Below are 21,303 nucleotides of genomic sequence, written 5' to 3' on the forward strand. Positions count from 1 at the left end.
GTTTCCTAAATCTTAAATATAATTAAACTCTAAAGTGTAAAATTGCTTTCAGACCAAAATAACAATAAACACAATATATGATTATTTGGGAATATAAACACATAAACCTAACAAACAAACTAATGATCAAATCTTGTTTCTTGTTGTATAAAAATAGAGACAATCAAACTTACTCGAGTTAATGGATTATATGGTCTTTAGTCCCATATATACTTATTCCGGTGACAATATAAGTTTTTCTAAGTTACCTCCATTGCAATAGTTTAAAGAACGTAGATTTTCAAATTACAGCTCATAATCCGGCTAAGAAAGCAAAGTAAATAAGTAGAATTTACAAAACTTATGCAACGAACTATAAAATTTTGTTTCAAGAGAAGTCAAAAGAGAGAACTCTTTATCCCCAATTTTATTCGTGTATAATGCCAAATTTTCACGGTTGGTGGCGAGATTGACTCCCTACACAGCTACTATACTTTTGAAATATCTAATATCTAAAGTATATCATTGGTGCTATGTGCTTCATAAAGACATTAATTATCTTAGTATTTATTTTCATATATTATACATTGATTTATTAACTATTACAATTAGTAAAATTTCAATTAATTAAATGGTTTTTTAAAAATTCATTAATGTTTCTACAACAAAAACTAGAGTTCTAAACTCAAAATAAAATAATCATTCATTATTAAGAAGATATTTATATAAAATCTAAAACATGATATAAATAAAATTCAAAACGTGAATCTTTGTAAGGTGGCATTGGCAGATTCACGTTGGGTAGAAAGGATTATTAGGAATGTGCACAAGCCGAGTACTTAATATTTTTAGTATACTTAGTACTCAGTTTTAGCTTCTACGAGTAATAAAATTTTGGACTTGTATTTAATTTATTAAAAAAACACTTGTAGTTTCAAATACTTGCTAAAAATGATGCATTTACAAATTACTTGTCTGTTTTGTTACTTGTACTTGCAAGTTATTTAATAATTATTAGAAAGTTATTTAATAATTCGTCGGAATTCAAAGCAAAATAACATCATTATTATTTATAAAGAATACACATTGTTTTTATGTTTTAGTTAATCCAGAACAAAATATATAAGAAAGAGAAAAATCCAAGATACTTATATAAATATATAAATTATGTTTAATTCACTTATTAAAATAAAAATATAAAAGAGTAATTTTACTATGATTTAGAAAAATGTATATTTGTTCATTAACAAAACGAGTAATCCTAGGAACACCATGTATGGTGCTAGTGTGCCAATAACGGAGAACTTAACGAGTCTGTTCACTCCTCCGACAAAGACAATTAACCTGATGGTGCCAATGAGTTCATTTGAAGTTCCATTGAAGCTGGTAAAGGATCGTGGCAATGGTTTGAGATCTTGCAGGTCAACTTTCATTTTGATTAACGTCTCTTTGAAAATGATGTGATTGAACTGTTGGTATCAATAACGGGTGACCTTGTAGTTACCAATTTGGATTTGTACCATCAGTGGGTTAATAAATCAATGTATCAGTCGGTGAATGTTAGCGGCGTCAGTTTCTGAGAATGTGAGTTGAGGTCAGCCTCCGGTTTGACGGGATATTGTCTCGGCGTTATTGCTTTTTGTTGGTATTATTTACTGATCTCACTGAGTCTTTACATAATGATGATCCTCCCATGATTACATTTATCCTATGAAGATTGTCGGGATGTTCGATGTTTCCTTCTCCCTCAAGTTTTCATGTTTTGAGTGGTTAAGTTTCGCTCGCAACTCTTTAGAGTTGGAGTTACTTTAATCGTTCATGCCGAGCTTTCAGCGAAGATCACTGGTACAGGTGATTGAGAGAGTTGTTTCAATCATTCGTACCTAGTTTTCAATGAAGATCAGTGGTATCAAGTCGATTGAGTTACCTTGACTATTCATGCCAAGTGTACGGTGAACATCGGTGGCATCGAGTCAACTAATCTTGGAATTAGTGAGTTTTTGTTCGCAAATCGGGCTGGTCAATGGATGATGTCACAATGTCGTCAAACTTGCTAAATTTATTTTGATTGTATCGTATTGGTCACGGTTCCCTGTTTCTTCACTGAACGAGAAAGATGGTTCAGCTACATCATGTTGGTTTGCTGTGTGACTCATAGTCTTTTCTCGGTGGTTTATGGACCATTGGGCTGCTGAGGTGGGGCAACTACATACTGGTCTTATGGACGGTCAACGTGAGATCAGTCATCTTTTTTTTTGCGCTGACTCTTCTTACTCTTTCAGGTTTTCTGTTTTGGAAGATCAAAAGTCACTGCTCATTTGTTGAATGATGACAAGAGAGCATTGGCGAGTTGCTTGTACTCTATGCTTTCTTGTTCCTTTTTCATGTGGTAGTTGGAATACTTATTCTTGTCATAAGTTTGAGCTTGTACCAATTGTTCCACAATATAGCTGGTGCGATCACAACCAAATCAATAGGTTCAGTCTTTGCAACATAATAAACAGCCGACTTCTGCTTATCATGTTTGTCATATGAAGAATGTTGTCGAGGTTTCTGCTAAGTGTATGTCGAATTTGAGACTACAAAGTGTTTCATCGTGTTGTGATTAATCATGTAACATGCTTATCTTATTCCATAGTGATGAAATCAGTTGGCACATTGGAGAGCATTCTACAACGTGATGTTATTGTTGATGTACAAAACTGCTTAAAAAGGCAAGTGTATCCAGAGTGCATTGCGCAAAGCTTCCACTGATGTGGCGTCTGGAAAGTAGACTTTGGAAACCAGCCCTTTGAATCTTTCCATGAAACTATGTTCCCTTCCTTCGCGCCTTGTGACATTTTCCATAAATCATGGGCTGAAGCTCACTGTCGGATAAACATTGAATAATGTTTGAGCAACTCAGTAGATGGATTAAGAAAACCATGAGGAGTTCTCTGTTATCCTTGAGAACCATGTCAAAGCCGGTCCGATGAGACTTTCCACAAACAAATGACAATATCTCGTTTCTTTCTTCTTAGGGTCTGACTGGTTCAACCGCAGCGGTTGCGGTTGCGGTTGCGGGAGTTTGCGGATGCGGGTGGTTGCGATTTCTAGCGGTTTTAAGAGATTTGTACGACTGGTTCTGCGGTTAGAAATTGGTGCGTTTGCGGGATACTTATGACTGGTTAACTACCAAATGCAGCAGTGGTTAAATAATAAATTAACAATATTTACATTTTATACAATTATAAAAATATCAAAAATAATAATATTATAATAAATATAAAATTTATATTTAGAAAGTTATACTTTAAATTTTTTAAAAATTATAGAAAATATTTTTATTTTAAAGTTTTATAATATTAATTAAAATATAATAGATATATTTTAGTATTTTTATAATTCTAATTTAATTTTTTTATTGAATATTTTTATTTTTGTATTTATATTGTTTTGGAGAAAAAATAATTTTTTTTTATCCTCCCGCAACCGCCCGCAACCGCAAACGCTAGCTGGAACCAGCTTTTGAATTTATGAGGTTCAGAGCGAATTGGAGCGGTTTGGAGCGGTTTGAGCGATTGTTGCAAAACGCCAACAACCGCTACCAACCGCAAAAGCTGCGTTTGCGGGTGGTAGCGGGAAAACCAGTCATACCCTTAGTGGTAAAGTGTGCTCGTCCAATGGTTATGCTGAATGTAGTTATGTGATTATTAGAATCAGATTTTCCTGAGAAAGATAAGACTTTTAGCTTATCTGTATGACAAAATTGGATGTCAATGATTTTTTTTTTGTGAAGGGGGTCTTCTGTGTTGCGGCAAGGACACATTCTATCTCGAAAAATGAACTTGTCACCTGATGGATCTTTGATGAGATATCTTGTATTGTGTTCCAGAGAACATTCATCATTTGTTGGGATGTTGCATGATTGGTTTGTGTCGTCGTGGCTCCTTAAACTATAAGATTATTTTTGTAAGAGTCATCTTTTTACAGGTTCAGTTTCTTCATCATCGGCAGGAGGTGGTGTGAAGATGTCGTGCGGCTATGACATCTAGGGCTCATTGGTTGCTTTGTTTGATGTATCTTATTGATTAAGACGTTCCATTAGGTTTTGTATCATTTTCATCATGGTGGTGAGATCCGCGATCGGCAGGACAACACCCATGCCGATCTAATTATCATTTCCCACCATTTCTGATCTTTCTTGATGTTGCTTCTTAATATCCTATAAATGATACCGATTGTTTAATCTGAATTAGGTACATGCCAAAAATGGGCACAAATTCGATGGTGAATTATTTGAAAAACGTTTATTGAAAGATCAAATGTAGATTACAAGGAAAATGATGATGAAATGGTTAAGAGGTATGAACTCAGTAAGAACGAGTAAAACTATGAAAACCCTAATGCCTTGTCTTTGAAGTAGGTTTTCTCCTTTTATATTCAACTTCTTCTTTTTTCCCTTTAAATTTGGTGTACTCTGTTGACCGCCGAATTTTGGTTATTTGATAGTCCTTATTTGAGTGATGTAATCTATCTCAAACATTGACGGTATGTTAAGATTGTGAAGGAAAGAAACAAAAGTGATGTATAGTAAAATGATAACATTGCATTAACTACTAGAAGGCAAAAGGTCATAGACAGACTTCTATGATTAGCAAAGGCTAACATTTTAAATCCCCCAAAAATGTGTGATGTAAATTAATTTATTAGAATTCGTTGTTGTGCTTCGATTTCACAACTAGAGCATGATTAGCCCTTATATCTAATAAAAGATCAGTGATAATGTGTTACAACATCTCCAAAGGCATTATATTTTTTTATAAAATCGAGTAACTTTGTTATAGAATAACACTACTGAAGCAAAATTAACTCTATTGTAGAGTAACAATATTGGAACAAAAATTAATTTTTAATAGAATTATTATATTTTAGAAGAAATTATACAAAAGAAAATAGAGGCCTAGTGGAGATGGTGTAAGACTCTTAATGTGTTCAAATCATGTTGAATTGTTGATATTTACACGTCACAATAGTTAAATGAATTTACACGTCCAAACAAAAGTAGTTTATGTTTTTTTCAGTCCAGATAAATATACCTTTTTAATACCATAAAGTAAAGATTCGTTTTCACATATATATTTTATATATATATATGAATATTGATTTTTCCTAAAATATGTTATGTATATCGACAATGAATACATAATACAGCCATTGTTGAAAAGGCCATAAATGTTTGGATGTACCAAATGCGAGCCTAATAAAATCAGTGGTTGGATGTCAATTAAGAACCATATATAGACCTAATCCATTTCTCTTCTCCCTTTATATATACGCAATATATCAAAGCCCTTGTCTCATCTCTAAAATCACTCTTATAGTTAAGCATGGGGGTTAACCAGAAGATATCCGGTCTCGCAGCCGTTATGAACGCCAAGATCATTGGTTCTGGTGAGAGGTCAATGGTCTTGGCACACGGATTTGGAGGCGACCAGTCGGTTTGGGAGAAGATTATTCCAGTCTTGTCCCAATCTTTTGAAGTTTTGGTCTTTGACTGGCCTTTCTCTGGAGCCATCAAAGACCAAACTCTTTGTGACCCTTCCAAGTATAATTCATTTGATGCCTTCTCTGACGATCTTATTTCTCTTATGGAGGAGTTGAAGTTTGGCCCCGTTGTGTTCGTAGGCCATTCCATGTCTGGCATGATCGGTTGTTCTGCTTCTATTAAGAGACCCGACTTGTTTACAAATCTTGTCCTTATTGCTGCTTCTCCCAGGTAAGCTCACTCTTAGTACCTCTAATAATTAACACTTCTCCTTAATTATAATTAAAAGTGAAAAACATGTCTGTAGAAGCAAGGGAATCGAGAAAATCAAATACATGTATAAATGAACTCTTCTCCTTAATTAAGTTAAAAGTGCAAAAAACATGTCTGTAGAACCAAGAACATTGAGAAAATTAAGGACATCTGTAAACTAGTTATGTCGATATGATTACGCACATGTGTGTGTGTGTGTACATAAAAGGAAAATAAATAAATAGATGCGTATGTTCAAAAAATAAATAGATGCGTATATGTAAATGAGATAAGAAAGATGATAGACAATTAGCCTTAAAAAAAGAAGAAGATGATTGACAATTATAAAAGATTACACTCGAGAGAGAGATTCCACATGCAATCAAAGTTTAAAAGGCTATATACCATCTCATCGATCGTACAATATTCCTGATAAATTATGTGTTTCATGAAAGATTACAAAATAATATGCTTTGCGATAATATACTGTATATAGGCTTCCAAATTAGTAAAAAAAAAAATTAAGACTTTCAAATTATCGAAATCATTATTAAATTATCTAAATCTTCCAAAATCTCAGAACCGGTCTTGTCTGTATTAGCTGATATTTAATGAATTTTATGCGGATGGTATCTGCATCTAGTGAAGTGTAACTATTGCCACGTCTTGAACATGTGGTCAGGATTACATGGATATGACATATGATCACACCTTGCTTTTCTCCTATATATGCTTGCTACATAATCATGTATTTATTGTAGATTCATATAAAGAAAACAATCATATACACGACTGTACATTTTGACCACAAAAATAAAAAAAATACAACTGTAGATATCATACATATCAAAATTACGTGGACCACTCTTTTAAACGGTCTACTCTTCGGTATAGAAAATTATTGAATCGGATTAAATTACTTGAATGATCAAAATATTAGTAACAAAAACAAAACTATTCCAACTACTTGCTTTCGTTCCAGTTTTATAAAATATCTGCTAAAGGATGAATTATTAATTTTTGACTGATATGATGTTTAGAAATTATTGCAACAGTTTATAATGTTTGACTAAATATATGACTAATGCAACGTCCTTATAAAAATTAATTAGATGATCAAATATAGTAATGTTACTAGTTATTAGATTGAAGTGGAAATTATTTAGGTGTATTGTGACCCAGACAAATTATCTATAGGTACATAAACAGTGAAGGTTACAAAGGAGGGTTTGAGCCAAAAGACATTGACGCGATCATCTCCAACATTGCCACCAACTACGAGGCTTGGGCGGTTGCTTTCCCCCCCATAGTGGTCGACTCAAGAGACTCTCTCTCGGTCCAATGGTTAGAGAAGTGTCTTAAGAAGATGAAGCCCGAGACGGCTCTTGCCTTAGCTAAGATAGTGTTTGGCAGCGACGAGAGAGAGCTTTTGGGCAAAGTGTCACTTCCTTGCCACGTCATACAGCCTGGAAATGACGTCATAGTACCTGTCTCCGTTGCCTACTTCATACAAGAGAATATCAAAGGGAAATCCACGGTAGAGATCATCGAGAACTCGATTGGGCATTTCCCACAACTGACGTCACATCTGGAGCTTCTACGAGTCATGAGACGCCTCCTCGAGTTTTGAGGCTTGAATATAATAAACAGCTTTGCATGCGTCGATATTTTTCTTGTCGACAATATTCTACTATAATAAAGTGGGTCCATAAGTAGTATTCATATATATGTTTGTGTAATGTGAATGTGTATTTAACTGGCAGCACAAAGTAATTTAGTTTACATTTTAGTTGAATAAAAAAGACGATCAGAATGAAGTGAAAGTGGTAAAGTAAATTGCTGCATCACTTTGTTGGGTCAAACTGAATCTCGGTTCTTTTTAGAGAGTCGGTTTACCTCTAGGGAAAGACACGAAAGAAATAACAATTTTTTACAAAATCAATATACATGTATCATATAGAAATCGTAGTTCAATTAGACTCGAGACATCCTCAAATCTTTACACTTCGAAAACAAGGAATCCCGAAAAAAAAACATGAAATCTGTCCTCATTAGTTTTAGAGGGAGGGTCCAGCCGTCCAGGTCTACCATAATTGGCTTGATGTTAGATAGTATAGTAATAACAAATCAGAGCATAGGTGGCCTTGAATTTGTGCTCGTGCACTCTCCATTCTTGGCTTAATCTTGATCAAGAAGAGTCCCAACTCCCAACTATCTTCCATACATACATCTGGTACGCAATATACAATATGCAATATAATAAGTATATTCTAAGAAGAATTCGTCATAAATTTGATATTGAAAGAAATAGTAATGTTGAGGAGTTCGTCTGTAAATATATATTTTTGACCAAAGGCTTTTTGTTTTGAATTTTTTTTCTTATAACGTCATTCTTTATTAAATTAACTTTAAGTTTACATAATCAACATGTAGCATAGAAGAAACACAAGTTGGGACATATGAATGAAAAACGAAAGGTGGCGCGTCAGGCTTATGCTCCTTTGCCAATTTATCTGCTACACCATTTGCTTTTCGAGGAATCCATTGTATTTTTAGCTCCTGCATTTTTGATTGCCACCAGTGTATCTCTCTTGTCCAGTTATATAGATCGAAATGTAGCGCTCTGTTCTGTAGAATATCAATAGCTTTTTTGCAATCACTTTCAATGATCACCTTTTTGTATACTTTGCCCCAACAGTATTGAATTGCCATGAGTATTGCATGCATTTCACTTTCCAATGGACTCTGAACTTTTCTACCAACACATTGAACTGCACCCATATTCACTCCTCTATCATTCCTCAATACCCAACCAGCTTTACTCTCAACTGTATTCCTAAGGAAGGATCCATCGACATTGCATTTTATCCATCCATCCGGTGGTTTTCTCCAAAACTTATGATCTGATCTACTGTGTGAAGAAACATTACCCAATCTGATGAATCCTGAGCTCTCCCAAGTATTATCCTTCCATTCCATTGCATCACTCCTTGCTAACTGAATTAATATCTTCCAATGTATCTGCTTCTGTTGAAAAATTAAGTGGTTTCTACTCTTCCATAACCTCCATAATATCCAGAAAGGTAGTTCTTGTAGATGTGCCATTCCCGGTGTACAACATGAGAAACAAGCTTCCATCCTTTCCTCAAAGGTCGCTGTTTGACAGTTAATAATCATGTTAGAAATTCCTGATCCCCTCCATACCATCTTTGCATAAGGACATTGAAAGAATAAATGAAGTTCAGTTTCAACGTCCTGACAGCAGCGCTTACATAATGGCTGTAACATGTCGTCTTTGAAGATTATCTCCTGTCGCCAATGACCTTGATAGCAGTTTCCAGACAAAGTGCTTGAATTTAGGAGGCATCTTGTGTTTCCAAATTTTTCGTTTAAGTTGTGGATCACCAAAAACCGGTAGTATCACCTGATTAGTAGGTAAATGAGTGCTGAGCCAATAGCCTGCCTTAACCGAATACAAGCCATTCTCATTGTAGTGCCATCCCAATAAATCTTGTCTTGCCTTTCCACTGATTTTTAGTGATACTATGATATTGAAATCTTCTTCAGTTACCACTTCTCTTATTCTTTGGTAGTCCCAATCGGTCTTGTTCTCATTGAAGTAAGTGTTAAGCTTTACGTCATGAGTTTGCTGAATCCTTGCTTGAGGAGGACGGGGAGGATGCACAGGTAGCCACGGATCAGACCACATGTTAACTAAAGAGCCATCTCCAACAATATAGTGCAAGCCTTGACGTACCAAATCTCTTCCATATAGTATCGATTTCCATGCATATGATGCCTTCTTCTTTAAAGTAGCAGTGAGTATGTCTTCATCAGGAAAGTATCTAGCCTTTAGAACACGAGCCATTAGACATGTAGGATTTTGTAAAATTCTCCATACTTGCTTTCCTAACAAAGCCTGATTGAACTTCTCTAGATCTCTGAAGCCCAAACCTCATTCTCTTTTTGGAACTGAAACCCGTTTCCAAGCATACCAATGTAAACCTTTTTTATCACCTGAACCCCACCAGAAACTCGCCAAGATATTGTTTATTTCTTCACAGATTGCTTTTGGTAGCCGAAATACATTCATTGAGAAGATAGGCATAGCGAGAGCAATTGATTTGAGTAAAACCTCTTTCCCACCTGGTGATAAATGTCTCTGCTTCCAACCTTGAACCACCGATTTAACTTTGTCAACTATGTAAGTAAACATGTCACTCTTCTTATTGGAAAACTGTTTCGGGATACCAAGATACTTTCCGTGACCTCCTTCATTATTGATTCCCAGTATGCTCCTCACGTTTGTCTTGGCAATAGCTCTTACATTCTTCCCAAAAATGATTGATGATTTGTTGAGATTGATTGCTTGCCCCGAAATCTCTTCATACTGTTTAAAGATCTTCTTTAGACTTCTAGCAGCTTTGGGATTTGCCAGTGAGAAAAACAGAGAATCATCCGCAAACAACAAATGATTCACTGGCGGAGCTTGGTTTGCAATCTTGACTCCCAGTAATGATCTATCCTCCATTGCCTTTGTCATCATACGAGATAGAACTTCTGCGCATAATATAAACAAATAAGGCGACAAAGGATCGCCCTGTCTGATGCCCCTTTCTGGTCTGATGTGTCCCTCTGGTGAACCATTTACCAGGATTGAAAAACTGACAGAGGAAACACATGTCATCACCCAATGAATCCACCGGTTATCAAACCCCATACGCTGCATAGCTTCTCTTAAGAAACTCCACTCCAACCTGTCGTAAGCTTTTGTAATGTCTGTCTTAACCGCCATATAGGAAGTTGATTGCCTCTTGCGTGCCTTTAAACTATGAAAAATCTTATTGGCGACAATAATGTTACCTGAGATCACCCTTTCCGGTATAAAAACAGTCTGGTTTTCGGTGATAATACAACTTAGATGATTCTTAAGCCGATTAACCAAAACCTTAGAGAAGATCTTATATGATACATTGCATAATGCAATTGGTCGGAACTCTGACATACCAGTTGGCGGGTAGACCTTGGGAATTAGACAGAGATTGGTATGATTGTGCTGATCATCCATGCTTCCTTCGTTGAAAAATACTACTATCTCCCGCATAAGATCCTCCTTAATATCTTCCCAAAATTATTGATAGAAAGCTGCAGTAAATCCATCAGGACCAGGGGCTTTACTTGGTTTCATTTGAAACAGAGAAGTGTGCACTTCTTCCTCTGTTATTTCACGGGTAAGATCCTGGTTCATAGCTTGAGTAACTCTCTTCTGAAAACCTTGGAAAACATCATCATATCTACTCTGATGGCTCTGATCAACTTGCTCTGATGTAAAGAGCTTTTGGAAATACGTCTCAGCCACAATAGCTGTCTTTATGCCCTCTCCGTACAACTCCAGTCTCATCTTGTATAGCAGTAATCGTATTACGTTTCCTCTTTCCTTGTGTAATACCATGAAAGTATCTAGTATTACGATCACCAGAGAGCAACCACATGATTCTACTTTTCTGTTTCCAAAAAATCTCCTCATCCAGATAAGCCTGATTAAGTTCCTCCTTAATGATTCTTGAGTTGATGAAGATGGGGATGTCATAGCCATATCTAGTCGTCTCCTTAGTATAATGATTTTTTCTTCTGCATTCATACGATTATTTCTTTTCCAAACCGAAATATGTTGCCTACAGCGGCTGAGCCTCTGCACCAAGGGAATTTGTAGTAATTGAGATTGTCCCGAGCCTCTCCAACCTCTACAGACTGTATCTTTGAAACCTTCTTTATTCATACACCGCTCATCAATTTTGAAGAATCTTCTAGGCATATCTCTATCAACAAGTAGATGTGTCACTAGTGGTCTGTGATCAGATTCACCCATTTCCAGAAACTCAGTCAAAGCCGCCGGAAAGAGATCAAAACACTTCTTATTTTCCATAGCACGATCCAGACAGCATTGAACTAGATGAGTTCCACGTTATCCTGCCCATGAGAAACGATTCCCAACAGAAGGAATATCCATGAAATCACAAGTGCGGATCATCGTTCTGAACTCTTGGAAAGATGCTTCTGCACGTACTCTACCTCCAATCTTCTCATTATTTCCCAGCATCTCATTAAAATCCCCATAGATGAACCAAGGTTGTCTTCTACGAGTGATGCCTATCCGTTCCAAAGATTCCCAGATATGGTGCCTTAAAGACTGATTAGGGTGACCATATAGAAATGAATAATAGAAAGACATTTCATTGATAGAAACTTTACAATCGATGAGATTAGGAGATTGAGATAAAACACTAAGCTGTACAAACTGCTTGTAGAAAATAACTAAGCCTCCACCTATTCCAACCGGAGGCACACTAACACTATGAAGAAACCCCAGCTGAGCTCCTACATCTCGAACATAATCATCTTGTTGTTTTGTTTCAGACAGGCAAAGCACGTCCGGGAGATATTTTCTGCATATCTCTTTAAGGCGTCGAACTGTCGAGTCAATGTCCAGACCTCGACAGTTCCAACTGATTGTATTCATGGTGGAAGTGGTGGTTCAGGGCCCACCGCGCCTCCCAAATTGGTGTTATTACCTTCCGTTCCATCTTCCTCAATGTTTTCCTCAGCTTCCAAAGCGTCTTGATGCTCAGACTTATTCTTCTTTGCACTCCTTCGCTCACTAGTTTCACCATACTCAAAGGTGTTGAGTTTCCTCACATTGTCATTTGCTGCTTGCTTCTTAGTTCCTTCTTTCTCCAAAAGGTCCCATCGGATTATACATTTCAGTCATGGTAAAATTCTCAGAGACCAAAGTTGGCGTAGCATCGCCACTCCAGAGTTCATCATTGCCAGCTTCAGTCTCTTGCTCTGCAATCTGCCGCTCATACACTTCTTGAATTGGGTCACCAATCTCAGCATCCTGGTTTTGTGGCTCATCTTCCTGGATCTCCTCAATGATTACTCCTGGGGCATGGTTGCTTCCTCCTTCATTATCATCATCATCTGAAGAATCCTGATCCTCTCCATTATCAGGTCCCCCGTTCTAGATGAGACAGGCACCGAGTCGTGGGTGAGCATACCACAAACATCACAAAAGCCCATGAGCCTCTCAAATGTGAGACGCAGAAGGGTGTTAGTTCCCGGTGTGAATTGAAAATGCCTCTGGAAACGAAGAGGCTCATCAACATTCCAATTGACACGTACTCTTACATAATCTCTACGAGCCGTCGCTTCTGCATTGTAGTCAACATCCATATACATACCAAGTGCCCTCCCAATGTGCATCACCACATCCTGACTCATGAATTGATATGGAATTCCACGGATTTGAATCCAAAATGGAATGAAATTCAACATCAACGGATTAAAAGATGGAGTCCATCTTTCGAGAATCAACATTCTGTCTGCAAAAGCCCAAGGACCTCGGCGTAATACCATCTCAAGAGCAGTCTCCGATGGAAAAATGAACTGGAATCGCCTTCCTTCAACCATTCTCCCATGAACACCTTCATGCCCCCAATTACGAGGAAGCGTTGCAATGATATATCGTATGTTTTGGTGACGCGGCATGACCGGCCTCCCAATCAAGATGAAACGGTTTTCGGCTACCGCTTCGTTCACCACCGTTTCCGGAAGAGCCAACGGTGGGTCATTAACGCCAAGGTTGATATTTTGAAAACTTCGTCGTATGTTATCAACCATCGTAAAATAGATCCAAGGAAAAGAAAAGTTCTGAAGGATTTGGTTTAGGGTACTGGTCAGAGAGAAACCTTGAACTCTGCTTTTATAGATCAAACTTCGACGAAGTTGAGAAAATGGAACATCACAATCGGAGATCGTGGAGATTGATCTCAAGAGATGCAATAATGGGAGAGACCATAATGCCACACCGCCGAGAAAATAGGAAATCGTGGATAGATTAGGGCTGGAAACACGGCAAAGTAACCGTCGTAGAAGAAGAAAGAAAATCGCTTTTTTTTCGCCATAAAATTTTTTTTTTTTTTTTGAATTTTAAATGACCATAAAGTGCATTTATATATTTTCCAAAATAAATAAACCGATAAAATGACATGGACAGAATCGTCTGTCCCCAAAACATCTCTATCTTTCCCCCGTTTTTTCATAGTTCTCCATTTTCTACTTCTGGGGCTTCGTTTTTTTAAACTTGTGGGAAGAGATGTCATCGGCGCCGTCTCCGAGTGCTACTCCATCACCTCCTCTCCCGCCTACCGTCATTCCTCCCGTACCTCCCCTGACGCCTCCTCCTCCTACAACCCCCGTGATACCTCCTCCGCCGCCTACCGCCGATCCTCCCACAACTCCCCTAACGCCTCCTCCGCCACCGCCTACCGCCATTCCTCCTACAGCTCCTGTGACGCCTCCTCCTCCGTTGCCATCCACCGATTTGACGCCTTCACCTCCGTCTTCTCCCTTGCCGTCTTCTCCTCCGCCACCATCTCCCGCCACTCCAACACCTTTGACCCCTTCTCCACCGCCGCCATTCACTGATCCAACGTCTCCGCCTCCGCCTTCTTCTCCTTCGCCTCCGTCTCCCCCATCTCCCTCCACACCCCCTCCGCCTCGGCCGGTAACTCGGAGCCCTCCACCGAGGCCCTCAGGCGGAGGATCTCCTAGAACTCCATCTATCACCCCAGGCTTTTCTCCACCGCCTCCGGCTTCCTCTCCCGGAGGATTATCATCGGGAGTGGTGGTTGGAATAGCCATCGGAGGAGTAGCTCTGCTTGTAGCATTATTGACTTTGATTTGTTTCTTTTTCTTTTGTAAGAAGAAACGACGAAGAGATGAAGAAGCACCTCCTGGTCCCAATGGTAAAACAAAAATCTCAATTAGACTAAACCAAGAAATCGAATCTTGAACCATATTTTCCTCATTTCTATGATTTTATCTACATCTTCTTGTTTCTAAATTAAACATATTATTATGCATGCATTGTCTGAAAATTGGATTTCATTTATAGACGTCTTCAAACTTGCTTTTTAGATTTCTTGTACATGGATGATAGATCTTTAGAGAAACATTTTCATATTTCAATATTTCATGTCCCATTGTATCTCAGGCCCTTACGGTGCACAGAAGCAACAAAATGCATCACAACCATCAGATCACGGGTTGACGTCACCGCAACAACCAAACCCTCCCTCTGCACCACCACGTCCGCGGGGCATGAGCAGCAGCAGCAGTGGTGGCTACGACTCAAACTACTCGGATAATGCAGTTCATCCTCCACCATCTCCAGGGCTTGCACTAGGCACCTATCAAGGCACTTTCACTTACGAGGAGCTAGCTAGAGCCACCAATGGATTCTCTGAGGCCAATTGGTTGGGTCAAGGAGGGTTTGGATATGTCTACAGAGGTATATTGCGTAATGGAAAAGAAATTGCTGTGAAACAGTTGAAAGCTGGGAGTGCTCAGGGGGAGAGAGAGTTTCAGGCAGAGGTAGGGATCATTAGCCGAGTTCACCACAGGCATTTGGTTGCTCTTGTCGGTTATTGCATCGCTGATGCTCAAAGATTGCTTGTCTATGAGTTTGCTCCGAACAACACTCTCGAGTTTCACCTCCATGGTTAGACAAACACTAAACTCTTCTTTGATTTTTATATATATGCTTAATGTTTTCTATTATTGATGTTTCTTTTCTTGGCGAATTGAACTTGTGACAGGGAAGGGACGGCCTCCACTAGCATGGAGCTCAAGATTGAAGATTTCTGTTGGTTCTGCCAAAGGATTGTCGTATCTTCATGAAAATTGTAAGTACTATATATATGGTATGAAAAAATATGTATAACTGTTTAAAATGTACAAGTCATGTTTTGCATGCATATATAATTTGCAGGTAATCCTAAAATCATCCACCGTGATATCAAGGCGGCAAACATATTGCTTGATTTCAAGTTTGAAGCAAAGGTATATATGTATAATTTATCTTTTCTTATATATGTATTTCATTAAAGCGTTACATGTATGTAACTTAGCACTATATTTAGGTGAAGTTTATTTGTATTGTGTGACTAGCTCTCTTCTATCTTTTAGGTTGCTGATTTTGGTCTTGCCAAGATTGCCTTGGATACAAACACTCATGTATCTACACGCGTGATGGGAACCTTTGGGTAAAAGAATCTTCAAACAAAATATCCACATATGTACAATTTGCAAAGTGTCTTCAAATCCTTAAATTTTGTTTTTTGGTACTTTAGGTATTTGGCTCCTGAATATGCTGCTAGTGGAAAGCTTACAGAAAAGTCTGACGTTTTCTCATTTGGTGTTGTACTTTTGGAGTTAATAACCGGGCGTCGCCCTGTTGATGTAAACAATGCCTATGCAGATAACAGCTTAGTTGATTGGGTAATCAATATAGTGAAAATAATCTAACATATTCACATGATTTGTATTACGATTTGACAGTTGAATAACGCAGAAGCTATGTGTATATAATTTGAACAGGCACGACCATTGCTTACAAGAGCTCTTGAGGAAAGAAACTTTGAAGGATTGGTTGATCCAAAGCTGAATAATGAGTATGATAGAGAAGAGATGGCTCGTATGGTTGCTTGTGCTGCAACTTGTGTTCGTCATTCAGCTCGTCGCAGACCTCGAATGGACCAGGCAAGTCAATCATACTTTTCTTTTAGCTCTTCGGTTTTCAATTATGTATACTGAACTAGCACCAAAGGTAGTCAATTTAGTCAAAAGTTTTTGGTGGTAAATACACAAATTACAAAAAAAAAAGTATAAGTAATTAGTTCTAATTAAAAATATTTTTAGTATAAAAACTGACTTGATCGAACAATGAGGAAATATGTTTTCTTAGCTGCATTTTGATTTTGGTTTTCACTTTGCCAATATTGGTCATTTAAAATGTTGATAATGCTAATCGAATGAGTGATTGTGTAAAAAAAAAAACGAGCAGGTTACGCGTGTTCTAGAAGGAAACATATCACCGTCAGATTTGAACCAGGGGATCAAACCGGGTGACAGCAATGTGTATAGCTCATATGGAGGAAGCACAGATTATGACATGAGCGAGGAAAATGAAGGCATCAACAAGTTAAGGAGAAAGGCACTTGGGGCTCAAGAGTACAGTGAAAGCAGTGAGTATAGCAATCCAACTAGTGAGTATGATTTGTACTCGACCGGTTGGAGCACTGAGGGTCGGACCACACGGGAAATGGAGACACGCACTATTAAAAGAACCGGTTAAGGTTATGGTGAACACTGATCACACACTCTTTAAGGGGACACATGATTATTAATTCTTTTTTGTTTGTTTAACTGGAAATGTGTTAACTCTAATTGAACTGCGGTCTATCTTATACCGGATGCACTCTGTTCTTCTTTCATTCTTTCCTCTATTGTTTGTATCTTTGTTTTGAGTTTGATCTCTTATTTAGCTGGTTCTTGTTGCATAGTGCATACGTATTTTTCAATTCCACATGGTATAACAAATTGTTCTTTTTAATTAATCACTATCGTGATTGCTTGGTTGAGTTGTTCAACAGGTTTTGGTTGTCTCCATGTTTTTATTGCTCTTGATTCGATTTTAGCACTCAAGGATTTACTTTGATTATCTTTTAAATACTTGATGCTATCGAAAAAGTAATGTTTAATCATATATTCTATCAAATCACGAGAATACGTAAATTTTAAATAAACTTACTCAAACACAACATTTACATTTTCGTACCCAGTTACAATCAACTTGTAAGTGATGTGTCCGAATCCTTACATTCACTTCATTTAAGCTCCTTACGTTTAGTGAGAGGATAATCTGATATGTAATGTCCATAGCTTGTGCATCACTTCTCGTGCTCGTTTAATTCTTGTCACGATCTGAGTTATAGCTTCTTCCTTGGCCATTCTCAATTCGTCTCAGTGCGTATTTAAAGTGCTTGTAACTGATATGTTTCCTACTTGGCAGTGATCGAAATGTCCTTGACCTTTTTAGATTGGTTAGAAGGTGACTTCATCTCCTCAGCTTTAAGAATACCAACAAGTTGTGAGAAATTCATCTCAGCATTGTTCATTCTGCCTTTAAGAAATGCTTTGTATTGTAGGATAAAAACTTCTCAAGTAAAGAACGAATCAGTTTCTTAACCTTTTTTTTGTCCTTGTAGCTTTTCCCCAGAACGATAGCTTCGTTAACAATGGAGCGCAGTTTCGAGCTAAAACTTGTAATTGATTCATCATTAGACATTCGTAGATTCTCGAATTGAGAAGCCAAGTAATCCAATCTTGTTCTTTTAACAATATCAGTTTTTTTCGTAGTACTCAAATAATGTGTCCCGTATGTCCTTGCTGAAGAACATCATTGAACAAGCTTGAACTGATCAGAATCAATAGCATTGAAGATTTCAGAAATTGCTTCGGAGTTGAATTTGGATCCTAATTTATCAGCCTCTGTCCACTTATCTTTGGGTTTAGGTACTAGTTCACCATCGACAATCTTGACTGTGGGTTATGTCCAACCAAGTTCTGCAGCTGACCAGACATCTTTGTCGATCCCTTTGAGTCTCTCTTTCATCCGTACTTTCCAGTGTCCAAAATTGTTCTCTTTCCGCATTAGAATTCTTTGAACAACTAGTAGTTCCTTTGATGCATTCATGTTCCTCACATAATCTCAACTAGGTGAACTGTTCTGATACCAAATGTAAACCGGTCTCTTTGCGCTCAAAAACCCTAAAAACTCATAAACCTACGATCGACTCTTTTAATTAAGTCATCCTTCTTTCACTTCTTTATGGACCCAACCCTCAGATACGTCCTTATCTTCAAGCCCAACAAAAACTCTAACTTTGTCAAGTCGTTCTTAGTCATACCAACCAATAAATTGAAGCCGCGTCACCTTAAGAAACTCCCGCATGAACTTGGATTGAAACAAGCTCGTAAGAGCATGTTCATTGCAAGCAACCTTATTTGTTGCTTAAGTGGGGCATGATTAATTTTTAATTATTAAAATTAATAGAAGCAATTTTGTTAAGCAACACTTAGTTATATGGATTTATTGGTAGTTGCTTAGATTTTTATAAGTGTGCTTGTGATGAGAATTGATGATCAAACGATGATCTTGATAACGTAAGAAGGAGAATATATGTGATGATCAAACAGCTACGCTTGTTTGTGTGCAACCTCAAATCTTGGTCTTAACATTACCTTCATCTTTTTGATTTCATTCAATCACATGATTTTTGAGTATAGCACACGAACTATGGTATGCACATTTTACATTTATGATAATCTTGAGCTTCATTCCGGGTTCTTTGGTCTATGTTCTCTCTTGTGCCTACTCTAAGCTCATATTACATTGGTGCCTTTTTCTTGCAGAATCCAAATGAAAACCAGCAAACTGAAGTGGGCAATCTCTTCAAGCCATTAAGTCATTAAGTGGAAGAGCCAAACGTATGAACAAGGACTACACTTGATTGTTTTATGTAAAAATATATGACATGTTATGGTATTTTCAACAAATTGATCGCTCGTGTTGCAGCTTTGTACACAAGGACATGTTCCATTTTATCAACCCAATCTCGGAACTTACTCCACCTACCAAATGGAAAGTCTTCTAGAAGTCTTAAAATATTCTCTCATCTATGGAAATTAAAATAGAGTTCAGAAACAAAACTATGAATGGTAGAATAATAGCAGTGAACGAGATTTGAGAAACGTTAGAACAATTTTACATAAAAAAGGCAAAATATATATCTCCACTGATCTGAACAGAGCATAAAGATCCCTTTCTATTTTAGTCTTTACATGTCAATAAGATACGGCAGAAAAGAGAATGATGACTTGATGTTTAAAATCTTTTTCTTTTTCTCAAAATTACGCAACGAAGAAGAGGAAAACCATGAGAAAAGCAATCAGTACGAAGAAAATCTTAATCATGAGCCATCGGTTAGACGATATACTGTTGAGATACCTAGCCAGTTGGCTCTGTGCGCCTTCCACGTTCGCCAATGTATCTTCCATGTTCTGATCGATTCTGTACAAACCAACAACTTATTAAGTTTTCCACAAATATTCAGTGAATTTTAAGACATGGTTTTGGTTTTTAAGAACCTGATAGCGATCTCCCCTTGCTGAGAAACCATGGTTGCTAGTTGTGTGAAGATATTGCCTAGCTCATGGATTGTTGATTCTACGTTGTGTAGAGCTTCTGCTCGGCTCTGCATATATGTGTCTTGCAACGGGACCATCTGCTGCTGTTGTTGTTGACTCTGTTGCAATAATGGTGAGGATTCGGCCTCTCCCTGCCTACTGTAAACTCAGAACATATAGAAAGGTCTTCAATTATAAACGCTAACTCTTAGCCAGATTAAAAGAGAAGTAAGGCATGTTCTACTCTGAAACTTCAAACTCTATGGTTATCGGATTAGTAATACATTACCTAGGGACTATCTGAGATGAAGATGAAGAAGAGCCATTTGCCCATGGAAGAGGAGCAGGTTGACTAGGTGAAGGCTTAGAAGCCAAAGGGCGCTGGCGAACAAATGGGTTTGCTGATTCTTTTGAAGAGATTTTAGAGAATTTTTTCATTCGATCTTCTTGGATCTTCATGTTCTGCAGCACCAGACCAGTAAAAATAGTAATTTCTGAAGCTTACTCAAAAGTAGAAATATCTAAAAGGAAAGAAAGAAAGAAAAGAACCTCAGTTCTCAAAGTAAGAACATCCTTAAACTCCTTGGTAGTGTCCATCAAGCGATTCTTTAAATCGTCAACAACGGTTGCTGAGTGAGTAGTTGTGTCTCTAGAGATGTTGCTTTCATCATTATGGGAGTTGCGTACAGCTTGAAGGTCGAGTAAAGCGCCATTTAGACCAGAGATCTCTTGTTTGATCACCACCGTCAGCTCTTGTATCTCCCGGGTAGGATCATCAAAAACTGATGACCTCTTTGCCACTGACAAAATGACAAGTTAATAAACTATACTCTTCCACTAATTGGATCCTAAAGCAAGCCGAGTTACTCTAGATTTCACGAATAAAAGAAACTTACGTTGAGCAAGCTTGGATAGCTTCTGCGACGTCTGGTGGATAGCTAAACCGATCAGAGAAGCTCTCTTGCTGAACTCCGATTGATTTGCCGCGGCAGATCTCGGATCCTCTCTTCTTCCCCCGCCACCACCGTACGGCACATTATTCGCCGCCGCTGGAGCAATCGATCTCCTCCGGCTTTCAACGACACCAAAGAACTCGTCCGTCCGATCTCGATACGACGATTGCCCATGCCTCGCTTGCATTCTCTTCGTTCGAGAAGAAGCTCCGGATCTCGGCTCTCACAGTATCGATGGAATTTTTCCCGATTTGAATTTCAATCGCGCCACCGTGTGTGTGCCCTGTGGAAAGGAAAGAAGCTAAATCCGATCAACGCGTCGGCATAGTTTTCTCATTTTGTCTCTCTATTTATCATTTTTTGTTTTAAAATGTCCAATGTGTAACTCGGCCTGATCCGGTTAGTCGAACCGGTATATCCTAAACCCTTAGTCACGCTAAATTCTTGACTTGTCAGTCGGATGACAAATAATTAGCTTGACTCAAAGCCCACTTCACAAAG

The 21,303-nt window shown here is 37.9% G+C and overlaps 4 protein-coding genes across 5 annotated transcripts; 2 read left to right on the forward strand and 2 right to left on the reverse strand.

The window, feature by feature from the left end:
• The first annotated feature begins 3,733 nt into the window (after positions 1-3,733).
• Positions 3,734-7,575, forward strand: LOC103831747 (probable esterase KAI2). The gene is made up of 2 exons (XM_009107653.3): positions 3,734-5,737; positions 6,956-7,575. The coding sequence occupies exons 1-2, from the start codon at positions 5,349-5,351 to the stop codon at positions 7,386-7,388; spliced, it is 822 nt and encodes a 273-aa protein (XP_009105901.1). The 5' UTR covers positions 3,734-5,348; the 3' UTR covers positions 7,389-7,575.
• Positions 7,576-8,137: 562 nt separating this feature from the next.
• On the reverse strand, positions 8,138-13,483 carry LOC108869928. Its single transcript, XM_033285888.1, has one exon. The coding sequence runs from the start codon at positions 13,436-13,438 to the stop codon at positions 12,695-12,697; it is 744 nt and encodes a 247-aa protein (XP_033141779.1). The 5' UTR covers positions 13,439-13,483; the 3' UTR covers positions 8,138-12,694.
• Positions 13,484-13,847: 364 nt separating this feature from the next.
• LOC103831737 (proline-rich receptor-like protein kinase PERK2) lies at positions 13,848-17,217 on the forward strand. The gene is made up of 8 exons (XM_009107643.3): positions 13,848-14,565; positions 14,814-15,320; positions 15,418-15,504; positions 15,591-15,661; positions 15,788-15,864; positions 15,952-16,099; positions 16,199-16,360; positions 16,665-17,217. Exons 1-8 carry the CDS (start codon positions 13,914-13,916, stop codon positions 16,953-16,955), a joined length of 1,995 nt encoding a protein of 664 aa, XP_009105891.1. The 5' UTR covers positions 13,848-13,913; the 3' UTR covers positions 16,956-17,217.
• A 2,158-nt stretch (positions 17,218-19,375) lies between these two features.
• Positions 19,376-21,168, reverse strand: LOC103831757 (syntaxin-32). 2 transcript variants are annotated; one of them, XM_009107671.3, is made up of 5 exons: positions 20,746-21,168; positions 20,399-20,649; positions 20,139-20,311; positions 19,811-20,005; positions 19,376-19,733 (listed from the first exon to the last, which is right to left on the reverse strand). In XM_009107671.3, exons 1-5 carry the CDS (start codon positions 20,987-20,989, stop codon positions 19,574-19,576), a joined length of 1,023 nt encoding a protein of 340 aa, XP_009105919.1. In that variant the 5' UTR covers positions 20,990-21,168; the 3' UTR covers positions 19,376-19,573. The 2 variants fall into 2 exon arrangements, with proteins under 2 accessions (XP_009105919.1, XP_009105912.1); XM_009107664.3 differs by having other exon boundaries at positions 19,811-20,008; positions 20,746-21,164.
• Between the last annotated feature and the right edge of the window lie 135 nt (positions 21,169-21,303).

Source organism: Brassica rapa, chromosome A01 (genome assembly GCF_000309985.2).
Source record: "Brassica rapa cultivar Chiifu-401-42 chromosome A01, CAAS_Brap_v3.01, whole genome shotgun sequence".
Lineage (NCBI taxonomy): Eukaryota > Viridiplantae > Streptophyta > Magnoliopsida > Brassicales > Brassicaceae > Brassica > Brassica rapa.

What these genes read in the sequence shown, in the direction of transcription:
- LOC103831747 (XM_009107653.3), top strand. Translation starts at nt 5,349, where the DNA reads ATGGGGGTTAACCAGAAGATATCCGGTCTCGCAGCCGTTATGAACGCC. An exon ending in CTTATTGCTGCTTCTCCCAG is followed by an intron (nt 5,738 to 6,955) that starts GTAAGCTCACTC and finishes AATTATCTATAG; the next exon opens with GTACATAAACAGTGAAGGTT.
- LOC108869928 (XM_033285888.1), bottom strand. Translation starts at nt 13,438, where the DNA reads ATGGTTGATAACATACGACGAAGTTTTCAAAATATCAACCTTGGCGTT.
- LOC103831737 (XM_009107643.3), top strand. Translation starts at nt 13,914, where the DNA reads ATGTCATCGGCGCCGTCTCCGAGTGCTACTCCATCACCTCCTCTCCCG. An exon ending in TCTCGAGTTTCACCTCCATG is followed by an intron (nt 15,321 to 15,417) that starts GTTAGACAAACA and finishes AACTTGTGACAG; the next exon opens with GGAAGGGACGGCCTCCACTA. An exon ending in GCAGACCTCGAATGGACCAG is followed by an intron (nt 16,361 to 16,664) that starts GCAAGTCAATCA and finishes AAAAACGAGCAG; the next exon opens with GTTACGCGTGTTCTAGAAGG.
- LOC103831757 (XM_009107664.3), bottom strand. Translation starts at nt 20,989, where the DNA reads ATGCAAGCGAGGCATGGGCAATCGTCGTATCGAGATCGGACGGACGAG. An exon ending in GCTATCCAAGCTTGCTCAAC is followed by an intron (nt 20,650 to 20,745) that starts GTAAGTTTCTTT and finishes TCATTTTGTCAG; the next exon opens with TGGCAAAGAGGTCATCAGTT. An exon ending in TTCTTACTTTGAGAACTGAG is followed by an intron (nt 20,312 to 20,398) that starts GTTCTTTTCTTT and finishes CTGGTGCTGCAG; the next exon opens with AACATGAAGATCCAAGAAGA.